At 32.1% G+C, this 18,806-nt stretch overlaps 1 protein-coding gene across 2 annotated transcripts in view; it reads left to right on the top strand.

Annotated features, from left to right (window-relative positions):
* Positions 1 to 14,650: 14,650 nt before the first annotated feature.
* LOC125823576 (phenylalanine ammonia-lyase-like) overlaps positions 14,651 to 18,806 on the top strand; it is a 44,770-nt gene continuing 40,614 nt past the window's right edge. The window contains exons 1-2 of one of the 2 annotated variants that reach the window (XM_049502944.1): positions 14,651 to 15,157; positions 15,479 to 17,285. In XM_049502944.1, the coding sequence (XP_049358901.1) occupies positions 14,748 to 15,157; positions 15,479 to 17,228 (2,160 nt within the window). In that variant the 5' untranslated portion in view covers positions 14,651 to 14,747 and the 3' untranslated portion in view covers positions 17,229 to 17,285. Of the gene's footprint in view, positions 15,158 to 15,478; positions 17,286 to 18,806 lie in introns of those variants that run through there. The other variant, XM_049502946.1, reaches the window with a different exon arrangement.

Here is an 18,806-nt window from a genome sequence, read left to right as displayed (position 1 = left end):
CAAATCGATGAAAGGAATTACTTAATATAATTTGCTTTTGCTGAGATTTAAATAAGGCGATTAAGATTTATGTATAAAATATTGTGCTCGAGGTTTGAAAATAAAAACTTTCTTGATAGAGTTTTACATATCTTGTAGTGTGCTTAACGAAAGACAAATATGTTAATCTAGCCTGAGGATGAAAGTAGAAATTTAGCTATGAATTCGATCAAATTCAAAATTTAAAAAATTAAAATTATAGTTTCCTTTTGAACAGGACAACTAGCTAAATTTTGATACCGAATAACAAAGAGAAAAAATAATACAAATAAATACATTCAATGATGCAAAGTAGATATATATACATATCATCATTTTCGTTGGTGATCTAACTTAGAATTAAAAAGAAATAACTAAACACATGAATAAATAATTATTATTAATATATTTTTTAAAAACACTTCTTTAAATCTTATTTAATTAAGAAACATTCTATCTAGGCTAGATTTTTTCTTTTATCCTGTTGAGTCAAATCAATATTTATAATGCATGGCCTATACATGTGTATGATTTAGTCATTTCAATGGTGATTGTTGTTAACAAATAAAAGATATTCTGATCTAGTAATTAAATATTAAATTTTTCGATTAAAATCCAGATTATGAATACTATAAAGTGTCTTTAATAAAAAGCTTTTTATTTTTAAAATATAACTTTTTGATACAAATTCAAATTAATTAAAATTAAGAAATTTGTATGAATATGCCCATTATTATATATTGGTTTTGAATGGCTGGCGGAGGACCTGACAGTCAATCTTCTATTTTTCATAGTCAAACTTAAACTTATTTTTGTTTTTTCCCTAAAATCCTGTTATACTATTAATTTTTATTTTATTTTCTAAATAGTTGTTGCGTTTTTTTATGAAACACAACTACTTTGTTGAAAAAGTCCACCATTTTAGTTTCAATAGTTGACAACAAGGATAATGTTATCCACATGGGTTGTTGTGCACTGGTCGGAGTGCTTCATCCTTAATCAGAGGTCTCGGGTTAGAGCCCTAAGTATGGAGAAAATCATGTTGGGAGCACCACCCCCAAATGGGCCCTACAGAGTGTGATCCGAATTTAGTCGGAGCTCTAATGTGGACTCCAAACACCGGGTGGGAAACCAAAAAAAAAAAGAAGGATAATGTTAACACTAGACAGTCTTTGTTAGTTGTCAAACTTTTGGTTGTATGAGCGGATTGTTCTTCGTTGTTACGTGTACTAGTCCACCGTGCTATAAGGGACCGGTTGATATTATCTTAGGAATGCGAGTAAAGTAAAGACACAAAAAGTTTTACGTGGAAATCTCCTTGCTCAAGGGAGAAAAACCACGACATGTCTCACGAGATTTTTCAACTGTTTTCACTATTTCAAGCAACAAGTGAATAATGACTCCAGACACTCATAGATCAAGCTCTTGATCTTACAAACCTGTAATAACTCTATTACTCCCTCTGCTTAAAAAATAATGACATCTTTTCCTTTTTAGTCTGTTTCAAAAAGAATGTCCTCTTTCTTTTTTTGGTAATATTTTAGTTTCAACTTTTCACGTGGCATGTTTAAGACTACAAGATTAAAGGACAATTTTGTATATTTGACATAACTTTAATTTAGGACCACAAGATTCAAAAGTAATATTTATTTTCTTAAACTCTGTGTCAAGTCAAACTAGACCATTCTTTGTGAAACGGAGGAAGTACAAGAAGAGCCAAAGCAATACCTCTATTGTCCACTATGTTAGCTAACTCTAGTCAACATAGACTTCAACAATACTTCACACAACTAACTCTAGTCAACATAGACTTCAACAATACTTCACACAACTAACTCTAGCTATGTTTATCATTTGACCACTGATTGAGAAAACAATATAAGTTCCTTTATATCCTAGGATTAGATCTTACAATGTTAAGACTCACAACACAACTTTAAAACGGACAACTAAAAGACACTCTTGATAGCTCTATCAGGTCCCTTGTTATTCTTGAAAGCTTGAGTTCTTCAAAGACAAAAATTTGCTTTATGTAAAAATGCTTTGAATCCCTAACTAGGTTGTTTCACATCAAGAGAGATATATTACCCTTGAAACAAAACAATCTAGTGCTCTCTGATTGGCTGAGTACGTTTTCCTAGCTCGTTGTTGGTGCTCACCAATCGTGTCAGAGAAAACAACTTTTACAACTATTCCACAATTGACTTCAATTATCAGCATCAGATACGGGACAAGATTACATGTTTGTGAGTATCATCAAAACTTCAAATCCTAACAATAATTAAAAGAAATAATAGGTACCTATACACGTATCTAACAAACATATTCTTTGTGAGTTTACTTATTATATTTCGACATATTTTGATGTTGAATACACATATTTGTCATTGAAATATGTTAAACAATATGTAGTTGTAAGTTAAGTTTCAAGTTTTAGTTATTATATTAAAATTATTTGATTCAGTGTAAACATCAAATGCGAACAATACGTAAAATATTTTTCACAAGGGATATTGTCACGCCTCGAGCCTACACCCTGGACGTGACCGGCACTCGAGAATCATTGTTGGCCCCAAGCGAACCCTTGGCCTAACTTACTTACTCAGCGGAAGACTTTACTAAAGATAAATACTTTTAAAACAAGTAAACTAAACTGCTCAAAATATAACTTAGAATGTATTATAAGTCAACATTCAACTTTGCCAAAATAGAAACTCAAGTCTCAACTTAACTGAAAAGGAAAAGTAAAGACATATGACCTAACATTACTAACTCTGTCTATGGAGCCTCTAAACAACTGAGATGGACGTCGGGACAAGACCCACGACATCCTAATGAATTAAAATACTGAAAGCAATAAAAAGGATCATCCGAAAAGCTATGAGGCTCACCAACTGACTTTGAGTGCTCAACTTGATCCAACGTGGCGCTGGATGATGATCTTGGTTACCTGCGTCTGCATCATAATAAGATGCAGGCCAACTGGCATCAGTACATTGAATGTACGAGTATGCGAATTGGAATGTTAAACATAACTTAAGCTTGAAAAGAATCTAGAAGAAGCACTTACCTTGGCTTTACTCAACTCCTGAATAACTTAACTCAATATAAAGCAATAAAACACATGCAATATATATAAAGACTTTAAAACAGTAGAAAACAACTTAGTTTGTTAAATAAAATGCAATAACAAACTCAACTTTACTCATATAATAAAGTACTATAGTTTTTGTGGGAGATTCTCTAACCGACAACCACCACTATGAGCCTAAGTGGTGATACAACGTCTTGCCCACGCTGTCAGAACTGTCCTATACTTTGCCGTCATATAGAACGCTTAACTAAGTGGATCCACTAGTCTATGATAAAAGCATCTTAAGGAGTCATCTAAAAAGTATGATCATTTACTACCCATGATGGCTACATGGTTTATGGAGACGTGAGTTATCTGAACTCAAACTCATCCCCATATCGGTGTTCAATACTACTCCCAAAATATACTTAGCTCATATGTTTGTAAAAAACAAAACTCTTTCTTTGATTTGAGATAATTACTCAAAAAATTAGCTTAAAAGCTCTCTTGGAAATCTCAGTTTCCTTTCTTGCTCAAATGTGAAAACATTTTTAACTCTTGGGAATACTTAGTTCCCGTATAATCTTTGAAGAATGAACTTTACTCTTACTCTTTACTGAAAACTAGCTCAAAGGCTCTTTAGGAAATCTCAGTTTCCTTTCTTGTTTAAATGTGAAAACATTTACTCTTTGGGAATACATAGTCCCGATATACTCTTTTGAAGAAATGAACTTCAAACTTTACTCTTTACTCAACTCAAAACTCAAGTCTTAAAGCAAAGTTAAAACATTTGTAAAAGGCTTTTGGAAAACTTTATGAACTTCTCTTGACTTGACTCTTAACTTTCCTTGAATTGAATTATGGATTCCAGGATTGTGATTTGTAATAGGAAAGATCTCATGATGTTTAGGAATGATTTTAGATAGCTAAAGATGAGAAATGATAAAAAAAAAATCGTTGTCTGAGGGCAGGTCTGTGACGCGGAGATGTATTTAAATTTTGATTGTGAAAATACTTTTTGAGGCAGAACGGTCTGTGACCGCTCTGCGACGCAAAGAGATTTTTCTCAAATCTGAGGAGCAGGTCCGCGACGAGGCCCCACTACCCAGATTCGCCCGACTTTTTTCTTCTTTCGTTTTCAGTCCCAATTCACCTAAACTTTGTTCTTTTTCTTAGATTCCCTTTAGATTCAGATACCCAATATGTATACACAAGAATCTAACTCAAACAACTCAAGGAAACAACATTTTAACCTCAAGGAACTGCTCAATCTCAACCTAACTCAAGAACGAAGGCCAATTTCAAGAACACCATTCAAGATTCATCAACTTTCAATTTTCTAGAACAAATGTCGCTGAAATAACATGATTGGCGCGTGGGTGAACGAACCCAACGCTATGAAAGACTCACATACCTCTTTAGGGATCAACCCCTGTCGAAATCCACAAGCTAAACCTTCAAGAACGACGAACTTTGCTCTTTCTCCTTTTTTCTCCTCCTGCGTTCTTTCTCCAAAAACCCTAGCATAAAATTTCAATTGTCTAAACTGAACCAATTCAGTTTAGAACCCAATTTAATTGCTAAAAACGAATTAACTTAATTGGATGATGAAAAGACCATAATGCCCTTCTAAAATCCGGATTGGACTTTCCTTATTTGAACAACCCAACTTCCTATGGGCATAACTCAATCATACGAACTCGGAATCGCGCAAACTCAGCGGCGTTGGAAAGATTATTCCAAGATCTTTCCTACGACATCTGGAAACACACCTAACTCATTCTGAGATAGGAGTTATGGTTGTTTGAAGTTGACCAAAAACTCAAACTTAACTTAACTTGACCAATTTTCCAAATTTTTATTATTTCCAAAAATCACTCTTTCTAGTTCTTTCAATTTGAGAGATGTTACAGATATAAAATAACAAATATATGCAGAAGGAAATATTTAACATATATTATAATATATATATATATATATATATATATATAACAAATAATTTCAATATTATATAGCAGGGGCGGGTCAACAAATCTTGTGGCCTAAGGCAAAATCATATTAAGAGGCCCTTAAATTTATTTTATAAAATTTATACACTAACAAGAAAATTTATTTTCTACCCAATAGATTAATCATTTAAGTCAAAAAATATCAAATTTCACACAAAAAAAGAAATGAAGAAGAGTACAAAAAATAAAAATGATCGATTATCGATGTTAAACTTCAAAACTCAAATAAAATTTTTAATTTGTCTATCATCACAAATAAGAAAAAGAAAAGAAAATACATAACTGTTGGTTATTGAGAGCATTTTAATAGTATTATTATATTATAATAGTTCATCATATTATATCTTATTGTCGCCCAATTTTTTCATTTGGTGCTGCCTTTGTCAGTGGTTATGTAATGCCTATTATTGTTAGGCTTTATTGTCATTCTTCATTAGTGATAAATGTAGTAGGGAATGTTGGAAGTTATGATCTTTGTGCAGCATCTTCCTTTTGTCCGTTAAGTTGCTTTGCACGTTGGTGGCCTTTAGTTGCCTACTTTATTTCACTCTTTATTCCCCATTATCCTTTATAACCTATGTAACTCCTAAGACCATTATTTTCACTATTTACTATCCCATTATCTTCCTATTCATTACTAGGAAGACTTCTTGTAGTATAAATAGTAATGGTCTTCATTTGGTTGAAAAAACATAAGAAAAGATAGAGAGGAAAAAGTTAGTAAATAAAGAGAGTTCTTATTAGTTGAAGGAAGGTGTTCTTTTTGTGGAGCTTTGGACTCAACTCTTGTCCAGAGTTGTTGAGTTATACTTTGTGAATAGGTTGTTGTATCCTAGAGGGGACAAGTTAAGAAGGACTACTGCTGGACCGGTGAAAAACATTTGTTGCAGTGGGCTTGAATCTCCTTAAAGAGAGTGAGATATCCGCGCCTCAGCCTGAAGAAATTTTATTTCTTCATTGTATTTTCAATTGTAATCTTGTATTTTTTGTTATCTTGTAAGTTTTTCACTAACAATTTTAAGGAGATTTTAGGATGACTACAATTGAGAAAATAGCAGATGTCAAGATGGGAGACCTTAACAAGCCATTTCGGTTCAATGGTAACCATTTTAAAAGATGGAAGGGTAAAGTACTTTTCTACTTAAGTCTTCTCAATGTTTCTTATGTGTTAACTGAGAAGAATCCTAATAAAGTTGATGACACCTCCATGGATGATGATGAACTTATTTCTCTTCATTAGAAAGTGGAAAAGTACGATGGTGAAAAGGCAAGGGGCCAAGATGCACTTTTACAAAAAGAAGAGTGCAACATCACAACGAAGGTAAATTTAATTTCTTCAAATAATGCTACTTCTGAAACTCACAAAAATACTTCTTTGAAGCCTAAGAAGAAAAAATTTAAGAAAAATAATGGTAGACTTCCCAAGAAAAGTAATGGTGAAAATAACCAAGCACAAAATCAACAAGTTTAATATAAGGGAACGTGCTTTGTTTATGGCAAGAGTGGGCATATTGCTCGATTTTGCAAATTCCGAAAACGTGGTCCTAACCCTCAGGCAAACGTTTCCGAACAATCTTTTGTGGCGGTGATCACCGACATAAATAATATGGTTGAGAGTGTTGATGGATGGTGAGTTGATTCTGGTGCAAACAGTCATGTCTCTTATGACAAAGACTGGTTTAAAAAATATACTCATTTTGAGGAGCCCAAAACCATCATGCTTGGTGATTCTCACAAAAATCAAGTGCTTGGAACGGGAGATGCCGAATTGTGTTTTACTTCTGGAAGGGTATTAACTTTGAAAGATGTACTCTATACTCCTTCCATGAGAAAAAAATTGATGTCTAGTTTTCTTCTTAATAAAGCAGGCTTTAAATAGATTATTGAATCTGATCAATATGTGATTGTGAAGAATGATATTTTTGTGGGAAAGGGGTATGCTTGTGATGGGATGTTCAAATTGAATGTAGAAGTGAATAAAGCTTCTACTTCTATTTATATGCTTTCTTCTACTAACTTTTGGCATGCTCGTTTGTGTCATATTAATGATCGTTATGTTGGAATCATGAGTAGTTTAGGATTAATCCCAATGATTAAAAAGAATTTTGAAATGTGTGAGGCTTGTAGTAAAGCCAAAATCACTAAAATGCCTCATTTTCAAGTTGAAAGAAAAATTGATTTGTTAGAATTAGTTCATACTGATATTTGTGAACTTGGTGGAATTTTAACTCGTGGAGGTAATAGATATTTTATCACTTTCATTGTTGTTTTTTCTAAGTTTACATATGCTTACTTGATGAAAAATAAAAGTGAAGCTTTTGAAAATTTTAAAACTTATCTCAATGAGGTTGAAAATCAGTTTGGTAGAAAAATAAAAAGAATTAGAAGTGATAGAGATCGTGAATATGAGTCAAATGAGTTTAATTCTTTTGTTAGATCATTAAGAATAATTCATGAAACTACTCCTTATTCTCCTTCTTCTAATGGAGTAACGGAAAGGAAAAATAGAACTTTGGTTGATTTGACAAATGTCATGCTTATTGAGTCACATGCACCTTTAAATTTTTGGGGTGAAGCTATTTTAACTGCTTGTTATATGTTGAATCGTGTGCCTCATAAAAAGTCTAAATTGACACCTTTTGAATTGTGGAAAGGTTACAAGCCAAGTTTGGGATATCTAAGAGTTTGGGGTTGTCTAGCCTTTGTGAGGCTAATGGATCCCAAAATTAAAAAGTTGGGTAAGAAAGTTACTACTTGTGCTTTTCTTGGTTATGCTTCAAATAGTACATCCTATACATTTTTTAATCTTGAAGATAATATTATATTAGAATCCGGTGATGTTATTTTTCATGAAAATAAATTTCCATTTGATTCTAAAAATAGTGGGGGTCCAAGGATTGAACAAAATATTTTGTCACTATCTAGTTCTTCTACTTCTATTTTGAAAAATAAAGAAATTGATGATTTTGAGTTAAGAAGAAGTAAAAGAGCTAGAGTAGAAAAAGATTTTGGTCCAAATTTTTATGTGTTTAATGTTGGAGATGACCCTCTCACTTTGAAAGAAACATTATCTTCACATGATTCTATTTTTTGGAAAGAGACTGTAAATGATGAAATGGAATCTCTAATTTCTAATAAAACTTGGAAGTTAGTTGATTTACCACCGGGTTGTAAAACTATTGGTTGCAAATGGGTCTTAAGAAAAAAGTTAAAACCGATTGGATCTATTGATAAATACAAGGCCAGAGTAGTTGCAAAAGGTTTTAAACAACTAGAAGGTCTAGAATTTTTTTATACTTTTTCACCGGTAACAAGAATTACATCCATAAGACTTTTAATTGTTATGACTGCAATTTTTGACTTGCAAATTCATCAAATGGATGTAAAAACTGCTTTTTTAAATGGAGACCTAAATGAGGAAATTTATAAGGAACAACCCGAGTCTTTTGTTGAAGCAGGCCAAGAAAGCAAAATGTGTAAACTTACTAAATCCCTATATGGCTTGAAACAGGCACCAAAGCAATGGCATGAAAAGTTTGATTCCTGCATGATTGAAAATAGTTTTAAAACAAATGAGTGTGATAAGTGCATATATCATAAGTCTTGGAATAATTCACATGTGATTATTTGCCTATATGTTGATGATTTATTGATCTTTGGCTCTAATATGAATGTTATTGATGAAGCTAAAAATGTTCTCAGAAGCCATTTGATATGAAAGATCTTGGTGAGGCATATTTTATTCTTGGAATAAAAATAACAAGAACATGTGACGGAATTTTCCTTGACCAGTCACATTATGTCGAGAAAATTTTGAAAAAATATAACTTTCTCTATTGCAAGCATGTTGCTACTCCTTTTGATTCAAGTGTTCAGTTATTTCCTGTTGAAAGTGAAAATGATGTAATAAATCAGAAGAAATATGCTAGCATAATCGGGAGTTTGAGATATGTGACTGATTCCACTAGGCCTGATATTGCATATGCAGTAGGAGTACTTGGCAGGTTTACAAGCAAGCCAGGTAATGAACATTACCATGCTAGACAAGAGTTGTGAGATATTTAATTGGAACAAAAAATTGTGGTTTGTTCTATAAAAAATATCATGTTGTACTTAAAGGCTTTTGTGATGCAGATTGGAACATCTTATCAGGTGATTCATGTTCTACCACTGGTTATGTTTTTACTTTGGGTGGTGGTGCTATTTGTTGGAGATCAAAAAAGCAAACTAAAATTGCTAATTCTACCATGGAGGCTGAACTAATTATTTTAGCTCCAGCTAGTGCGGAAGAGAATTGGTTAAGAGATTTATTGTTTCAAATACCTTATTTTGAAAAAACAATTCCTCTTATTTTAATTCATTGTGATAGCACCACTGTAATTGGTAGAGTTCAAAACCGCTATTACAACGATAAATTCAGTCCTATAAGGAGGAAACACAGTAATGTAAGATCGTATTTGACAAATGATACCATTAATGTTGATTATTGTCAAATCTTGTGATAATCTTGCAGATACTCTTACTAAGGCCTTAACAAGAGAAAAGGTCTGGAGCACACCGAGGGCGATGGGATTGAAGCTTATAAATCCTTGAGTCATATATGAGGAAACCCAACCTGGGGACTAGAGATCCTATAGCCAGGTTCAAAGGGAAAAACTAATCATATGATGTCTTGTTGTGAAAAATGCATTATCTTTTTATTCCCTCCCTATGATGTGAGTGCATTGGTTCCTGTAGTGATTTGTGAAGGTTGAGTTGATAAAACTCTTAATGAATATTTGTAGCCTGTATGGGTGGAGTGTTAAACTTATAGGAGCACTCTCGACAGATTTCACCTATGTGAGTGTGGAATTAGGTCGCTTCCTATGAGAATTTGACTTATTCTCAAAGGCACTCATGAAACCGGGATAGCACATGGCCATAACGTGCTGACTTTAAAGCTCATGTCAACACCTTGATTATTATGTGTGAGCAGTAATATTTTATTTCCCTTAAGCGGTCATAGTTTGAGTCTAAGACCACTACGACTCTGAAGTAAAAGTTATTAGGTTCAATGCAGAGCACACCTTCATTATGCATAGTAATCTTTCTTCAACTGGTACACTCTCTTATCTAATATTAAAATGAGTGGAAGATTGTTGATTATTGAGAGCATTTTAATAATTATTATAATAGCTCATCATATTATATCTTAAGGTCGCATAATTTTTTCATTTGGTGCTGCCTTTGTTAGTGGTGTCAGTGGTTATGTAATGCCTATTATTGTTAGGCTTTATTGCCATTCTTCATTAGTGATAAATGTAGTAGGGAACGTTGGAAGTTATGATATTTGTGCAGCATCTTCTTTTTGTCCGTTAAGTTGCTTTGCACGTTGGTGGCCTTTAGTTGCCTACTTCATTTCACTCTTTATTCCCCATTATCCTTTGTAATCTATGTAACTCCTAAGGTCATTATCTTCACTATTTACTATCTCATTATCTTCCTATTCATTGTTAGGAAGACTTCTTATAGTATAAATAGTGATGGTCTTCATTTGGTTGAAAAAACATAAGAAAAGATAGAGAGGAAAAAGTTAGTCAAAAAAGAGAGTTCTTATTAGTTGAAGGGAAGTGTTCTTTTTGTGGAGCTTTGGACTCAACTCTTGTCCAGAGTTGTTGAGTTATACTTTGTGAATGGATTGTTGTATCCTAGAGGGGACAAGTCAAGAAGGACTACTGCTGGACCGGTGAAAAACATTTGTTGCAGTGGGCTTGAATCTCTTTAAAGAGAGCGAGATATCCACGCCTCAGCCTGAAGATATTTTATTTCTTCATTATATTTTCAATTGTAATCTTGTATTTTTTGTTATCTTGTAAGTTTTTCACTAACAACTTAATAGTTGAAGTTTTGAGCATGGATAGTAACAAAAATATCCAAATTTCTGATCAATTTAAATTATATGTTTCTTTTCGAATGATATAATTCATTCCATTAAGTAGCACTCATTGGTGAATATCTAAAACAAATTATAAAATTTTCATATAATATATTAAATTAAAACGAAAAAGAAACTTGTGCATGAATATTTTTGTGTTCACGTAGTTTAAGAAAAGATTGAAAAAAAATCCTTATGTTATCAATATGTATAACTTAGTTCTAATATAAAAAGGATATAATTTAAAATTTAAAGTTAAAACAAATATATCAAATAATGAGTGAAAAGATTTTGAGAATTTATGAACTTATTGATAAAAAATACTCTCAAAGAAATAAAATAAAAAATATACCATAATAATTTTATTTATATAAATTATATTAATATATAATAAAATTAATAATAATAATTTAAACAAATTTGGGGCCTTCAAATTTTTGAGGCCTAAGGCAATGGCCTCACTGGCCAAGCCTTAGAGCCGCCCCTGTTATATACATAATACAATGTTTCAACATCTACTACATTTATATGTTGGATACGTATATAAATATATGAAAAACTTTGAGATGCTTTGCTAATAAAAAGGTTGTGTAGTACCTAATACTAGGATTATCTTCTAATACAACAACAAAAAAAAAAGAATTGGAGAGGAAAATAAATTTTTATCCGACATAATTAGAAACATGTGATCCAATTATGTTATGATTTTATTTTTCCATTCTAATTAAAAATGATTTTATTTTTATGAATCAAAGTCAAACTACTAATTACTTAGTTTGTGACAAAATATATGAAAGAAATCTATATGGATCTTCATTCTTTATTTCGTTTTTTTTTTTCTGATGTTCTATATTAGTATTAAAATTAAGATTGAATTTGAATTCATATATTACAAAAATCTAATTCTAAACATAATATTTCTAATTTTAAAAAACTCAACTTGAAAGGCTCGAACTAAAAACTTTTAAATAAATACGAACCATATATAGATTTCCTCGATATAGGGCCATAAGTGGAGGATGATGAAGTCCATACCTCAGCTTTAGCAAGTTATATAATCATTTGCATTTCATTTTGACATAAAATTACTCATTAAATAAGTACTACAATCATTTTATTTTCAAAAAAGTTTTATATTTTCAAACAAATATGAAGAAAGATTACTATAAAAAGAGAGAAAAAAAGTAATGCAAGTTATCGCTAAATAAAATTATCAACGATTTTTTCTTTTATTTAGCAACGAAATTTATACGTCAATGATAACTACTAATATTATTTTGGTAAATTAAAGGAAATATAAATAGTGTTTGGTAGAAGTTGTTAGACTTAATGACATTATTCTCAACTCACTTAGTCATATTATCCTAGTGGCTTTTTAAATTTAATTTTGGATTAATTTGTAGTATAATACTATATAAGCAAAATGTGCTTGAAATAAAATTGTATATGTTGGATTAGGTTATGAATTATAATGCGTTATGCTATGTAAGATAATGATTTTCTCAGTGAAAATGAAAATATTTTCCTTCGTATGACAATACATGGATCAAAATATAAGGTTTCTACTATTGAACTTATAATATACTTAATTCAGATAAAATCGAGATAAATATCCTACGTCTACCTAGATTAATTTCTACTATAGCTAGATCATAATTTTGGGGAATAACTTTAGTTTCTTCTTAAATAATTGAAGTTTGCTCTTATTTATTTTCTTGGAATAAAGACAAATTCTGATATGTTTGGTGAAGTGAATGGTATATCAACAATTTTTCTATTTTTAATTTTATAAAAAGTAGGTTGTCATCACTCATTGTAAATGCATGAAGTGTAGACATAATATGAATATTAATTTAACTTCATTTTCCTTCATATTTCTTGTGAAATTCATGGAAATAGGAGGGGAAAAGGTGTTAAAATGTTGACTCCAATAGATAGTGTGGTTGCTTGACTAATTTTTTTTTTCTTTACATGGACTTTGAATTCAAGGTCAATAATGAAAAGGTTGTTAAATCCTTTAAACTTTTCTTTAATTTATAGTCGAAAGTTTCATAGTCTATTACAAATTTTATTTTAGCTGTATAATCTTTTCTATATAAGATTGGTGAAATAATACAAGAAATCTATAAATAAAATATATTAGACCTTTGCAGAGTTGTTTTTTTCTATCAAAAATATAGGTGGATATATATAAGAGCATATCTCCTAGTTGCAATATATATACTAGGAAATATAATGTATATAAATTGTATAGATGTTTTATGGATATTTTTTTATAATTGGATGAGGATCCTTAGTGGACATTCAATAAAGTTAAAATGAGATAAATGTGCTTGTTATTTGGTCTCAGACAAATAAATAAACAAACAAACAACTTGACCTATACAATATTGAGAAGCAAATTAATTAAAAAACAATTCTTTTTTTTTTTTGTTAAAGACAAATTCTAATATGTTTGATGAAGTAAAAGATATCAATAAATTTCTATATTTTGAAGTAGCTAGGGACCATTTTGTTGTCACTTACCACTCATTTGTAAGTGCATGTAATGTGGACATAATTATGATTCATTTTTTTTCACATTTCTAGTGAAAGTCTTGGAAATAGTAGGGAAGAAGGTGTTAAAATGTTAGACTCAAATAGACAGTGTGGTTGCTTTACTCAAATAGAGAAGAGTCATATCTTCTATTCAACTTTACATGGTCAATAAAGGTTGTTAAATGTTTTTAAACTTTTCTTTAATTTATAATCGAAGTTTTGTAGTTTATTACAAATTTTATTTTAGTTGTATGATCTTTTATACCCAAGATTGGTGAAATAATACTAGAAATTTGTAACTAAACCACATTAGATTTCTTCAATTTATCTTCTATCAATATATATATATATATATATATATATATATATTTCATGGATATTTTTGTATAATTGGATGAGGATGTTTAAGTTTCTTTGTATATTTTGTAACAATGGGCTAAGGTTGTTACATCCCGAAAACTTTTCTTTAATTTTTATATAATTGAAGTTTTGTAATCGATTACAAATGTTATTTTTAATTATATGACCATTTTGTAAAAGATCAATAAAAAAAATATGAGATTATCGACTATATTGATGGATATATTTGACAATTTATGCTTGTGTTCCTTTGTGGTTATTCGATAAAGTTGAAACGAGATAAATATTGCAATAAGACACTATATGATCTCATACAATTAAATAAACTCTAACTTGCTCAAATTTTAACATGACACGTACAATATTGAAAAGCTATTGGTAAATGCATGTACGTAATATAGACATAATTATTTAGATTAATTTTCCACACATTTCTAGTGAAATTCTTGGAAAGAGAAGGGAAAAAGGTGTTAAAACGTTGGCTCAAATAGGTAGTGTGGTTGTTTGACCTTTATTTTCTTCTTTTATTCAACTTTACATGGACTTTGAAGTCAAGGGCACAATAATGGACTAAAGTTGTTAAATTCTTAAAACTTTTCTTTGATTTATATCAGTTGCCAAAATTAGTCTTTTCCTAGCAACCCCCTCTCACATATTTGCTTTGCCTACCATCATTTGTTCCTCTCTATTTATACTCACCACATATGATCCCATCTACCACAACAACAACATAAAGTTTTATAAGTTCACAACATTCTTTTTTTATATAAATAAAACTCTCACTTTCTCTTCACTAAAATTTATCCATTACAAATCTAACCATTTTCTTGATCCAATGGCACAAAATGGACATATTAATGGAGAAGTTGTAGCCATGGAATTATGCAAGAAATCAATTAATGTTCATGATCCATTGAATTGGGAAATGGCTGCTGATTCTTTAAGAGGGAGTCATTTGGATGAAGTGAAAAAGATGGTGGATGAATTTAGAAAGCCAATTGTGAAACTTGGGGGTGAAACTTTGACAATTGCACAAGTTGCATCCATTGCAAATGCTGATAACAAAAGTAATGGGGTCAAAGTGGAACTTTCTGAAAGTGCAAGGGCTGGTGTGAAAGCTAGTAGTGATTGGGTGATGGATAGTATGAGTAAAGGTACAGATAGTTATGGTGTTACTACTGGATTTGGTGCAACATCTCATAGAAGAACAAAAAATGGTGGTGCCCTTCAAAAGGAACTTATTAGGTAAACTATTTTTTATATACACTTAATAACGTAAAGAATTTTTATATTTTTCGTATATATAGCTAATTGACTACCTTGAGTGGCCATAATCATCATAGGCTCTATTGAAACAATTAATTATTATGAGACACATTTTTATTTTTCTTGTTTACTAGCTAAAACATTCTGAACTGTAGTTGATTTTAAATTAGATGAAAGCATGCTAAGTAACAAATTCGATTAATTGCATTATCTCAAATTATACGCTCTACTTGATGATACATGTTAGTCGAATTTCAGTTTAAAATGTGATGTTGATGAATTGTGATTTATTTTCTTCAGGTTCTTGAATGCTGGAGTTTTTGGGAATGGAACAGAATCATCTCACACTTTGCCACATTCAGCAACAAGGGCAGCTATGCTTGTTAGGATCAACACTCTACTTCAAGGCTACTCTGGCATTAGATTTGAAATCTTGGAAGCAATTACTAAGTTGATTAACAGCAACATCACCCCGTGTTTGCCCCTCCGTGGAACGGTCACTGCCTCAGGTGATCTTGTCCCTCTGTCATACATTGTTGGTTTGCTCACTGGCAGGCCTAATTCCAAGGCTGTTGGACCAAATGGTGAGAAATTCAATGCTGAGGAAGCGTTCCGTGTGGCTGGTGTTAGTGGTGAATTTTTCGAGTTGCAGCCTAAGGAAGGACTTGCACTTGTGAATGGCACAGCAGTTGGTTCTGGTATGGCATCAATAGTCCTGTTTGAATCCAACATTCTTGCTGTTATGTCTGAAGTTTTATCAGCGATTTTCGCTGAAGTGATGAATGGGAAGCCGGAATTCACTGACTATTTGACACACAAGTTGAAGCATCACCCTGGTCAGATTGAGGCTGCTGCTATTATGGAACACATTTTGGATGGCAGCTCTTATGTTAAGGAAGCTCAGAAGCTCCATGAAATGGATCCTCTTAAAAAACCAAAGCAAGATCGTTATGCTCTCCGAACATCTCCACAATGGCTTGGCCCTCAAATTGAAGTCATCCGTGCTGCAACTAAAATGATCGAGAGGGAGATCAACTCAGTGAACGACAATCCATTGATCGACGTTTCAAGAAACAAGGCCTTACATGGTGGCAATTTCCAAGGAACCCCTATTGGTGTCTCCATGGATAATACAAGATTGGCCCTTGCATCAATTGGAAAATTGATGTTTGCCCAATTTTCGGAGCTTGTGAACGACTATTACAACAATGGATTGCCATCTAATCTCACAGCAGGAAGGAATCCAAGCTTGGACTATGGTTTCAAAGGAGCTGAAATCGCGATGGCTTCTTACTGCTCGGAACTTCAATTCTTGGCAAATCCAGTGACTAACCACGTCCAAAGTGCCGAGCAACACAACCAAGATGTGAATTCCTTGGGCTTAATCTCAGCAAGGAAAACTGCTGAGGCTGTGGACATCTTGAAGCTAATGTCATCAACCTATCTCGTGGCGCTTTGCCAGGCTATCGATTTGAGGCATTTGGAGGAGAACTTGAAGAATGCTGTCAAGAACACTGTAAGCCAAGTAGCCAAAAAGACTTTGACAATAGGTGCTAATGGTGAACTTCATCCAGCAAGATTCTGCGAAAAGGAATTGCTACAAGTTGTGGAAAGGGAATACTTGTTTACCTATGCTGATGATCCCTGCAGCTGCACCTACCCTTTGATGCAGAAGCTGAGACAAGTCCTTGTTGATCATGCAATGAAGAATGGTGAAAGTGAGACGAATGTGAACAGCTCAATCTTCCAAAAGATTGTAGCTTTCGAGGAAGAATTAAATGTTGTGTTGCCTAAAGAAGTTGAGAGTGCAAGAGCTATGCTTGAGAGTGGAAACCCTTCAATTCCTAACAGGATCACAGAATGCAGATCATATCCATTGTACAGGTTGGTGAGACAAGAAATTGGAACAGAAGTGTTGACAGGTGAAAAAATTCGATCACCCGGTGAGGAGATTGACAAGGTATTCACAGCATTTTGCAATGGACAAATCATTGATCCATTGTTGGAATGTCTCAAGAGCTGGAATGGTGCTCCTCTTCCAATATGCTAGATGTTTGTCTAAGTCTTAATTTTTCAGTGAATTACTAGAGTTACATCAATTGTTTTTCTTCTTTCGGACTGTTTGTAATGTTGGCTCAAATAAAGTGCCAAGTCTCTCCCAATATGAGAATCAGATCTTGTGACATAGAATATATAGATAGTTGTCATGACATAAAAGAAGCTGTTGAAAGATTTTCAAATTCTTAATATTAATAATATTAATGCTACTGAATAGAAAAACCAAATGCAAAACTAAGTATTACTTGCCTTTTATTTGAATCCTAGCCCTCCACACTCTCCTATCAAAGGTTAATAGGTCATATTTTCGATAAGCTCAAAATTTGTCATGTATAGCCTATCACCCCAAATGCTTATGTACCCAAGAAGAATAAATTAAACTTTTATCTTATGACTAGATGAGTGTTGCCCGTGCTAAGCACGGGCCCAACGTTTAAAATGTTATCATAATTTTACTTCTATTTGATTTACTATGAAATATATTTGAAATTGAATGCAGTGAAAAATATTTTTAAATAATCTTAATTTCAAAAAACACAATGTCCATCATTTAATAAACGAATCATATTTCTTAGTTTGCACAATAAAAGAATCCACATGGAATAATATATAAGCGAGAGATACTATTATTTTTCTTTCAAGTTTCAACAATTAGTTCAATATTAAGTTGGGCAAACATTCATAATTTAGTATCCTTGTGCAAAGTTTATCATTATATATATGTTATAAGAAGGTCATCGATTATTATTACATAGATATTAAATGCATGACAGAAAATCTACTTGTAAAGCACAGTTCGTTGTTATTCTTTAAAAATTAAATGAATAAAAAAGTACTATTTAAAACAATTTGCTATAATTAACTTTGATTTTCATGGCAAAAATATCTATGTACTATATGTTGGAAAACTATATGCACAGCGGAAGCATACTAGAATCTTACTGCTTACATGAATAATAGATAACCAATAATCGTTTATGCTAGATCACATAATCATGCTAGAACACATAAACATACTGAAATTTAATTCGATAAATACCTCTTGAAGCATGAACATATACCTTCAAGCGAATCCCCAAGTTAGACAGACTTGAATCTACAAGATAGCCATGGTCTTCTACAGTGATCCCAAGTTCACATCTGAACTCTCTCAATACTTGGGTGGGCAAGTATCGAATAGAAAACTAATCAATCTAGGGCAAGAAGAATCCCTAATTATAGAGATTTCTTCACAGTCCAAAGAGGAGAACCAAACACATGTTATTTTTCTTCTACTAAAAAATACACGCTAGTTTTCTTTTTATAAGAAAACTAACGCCTCTCCCCGTTTCCCTTTAGAATTAGGATTCTGAGTTCTAGTTAAATATGGGCACTGGAGGGACCACATAATTAATTACTGAGGCTTCCTATTATGGAAATAATTCCAAATAATTAATTTGAATTATTCTTACCATAATAAATTACAAATCATTCCACTAGAAATTCGTAATTGCACTCCTCTATTTATATTTCGTAATTCCCCATTAAACACTTATGTAACTCCCCATGTTAAGATTTCAGATACTAATCA

This window comes from Solanum verrucosum, unplaced genomic scaffold (genome assembly GCF_900185275.1).
Source record: "Solanum verrucosum unplaced genomic scaffold, falcon-dt-bn FXZP01000125.1, whole genome shotgun sequence".
Lineage (NCBI taxonomy): Eukaryota > Viridiplantae > Streptophyta > Magnoliopsida > Solanales > Solanaceae > Solanum > Solanum verrucosum.
This window is presented reverse-complemented; position numbering and strand designations above follow the sequence as displayed.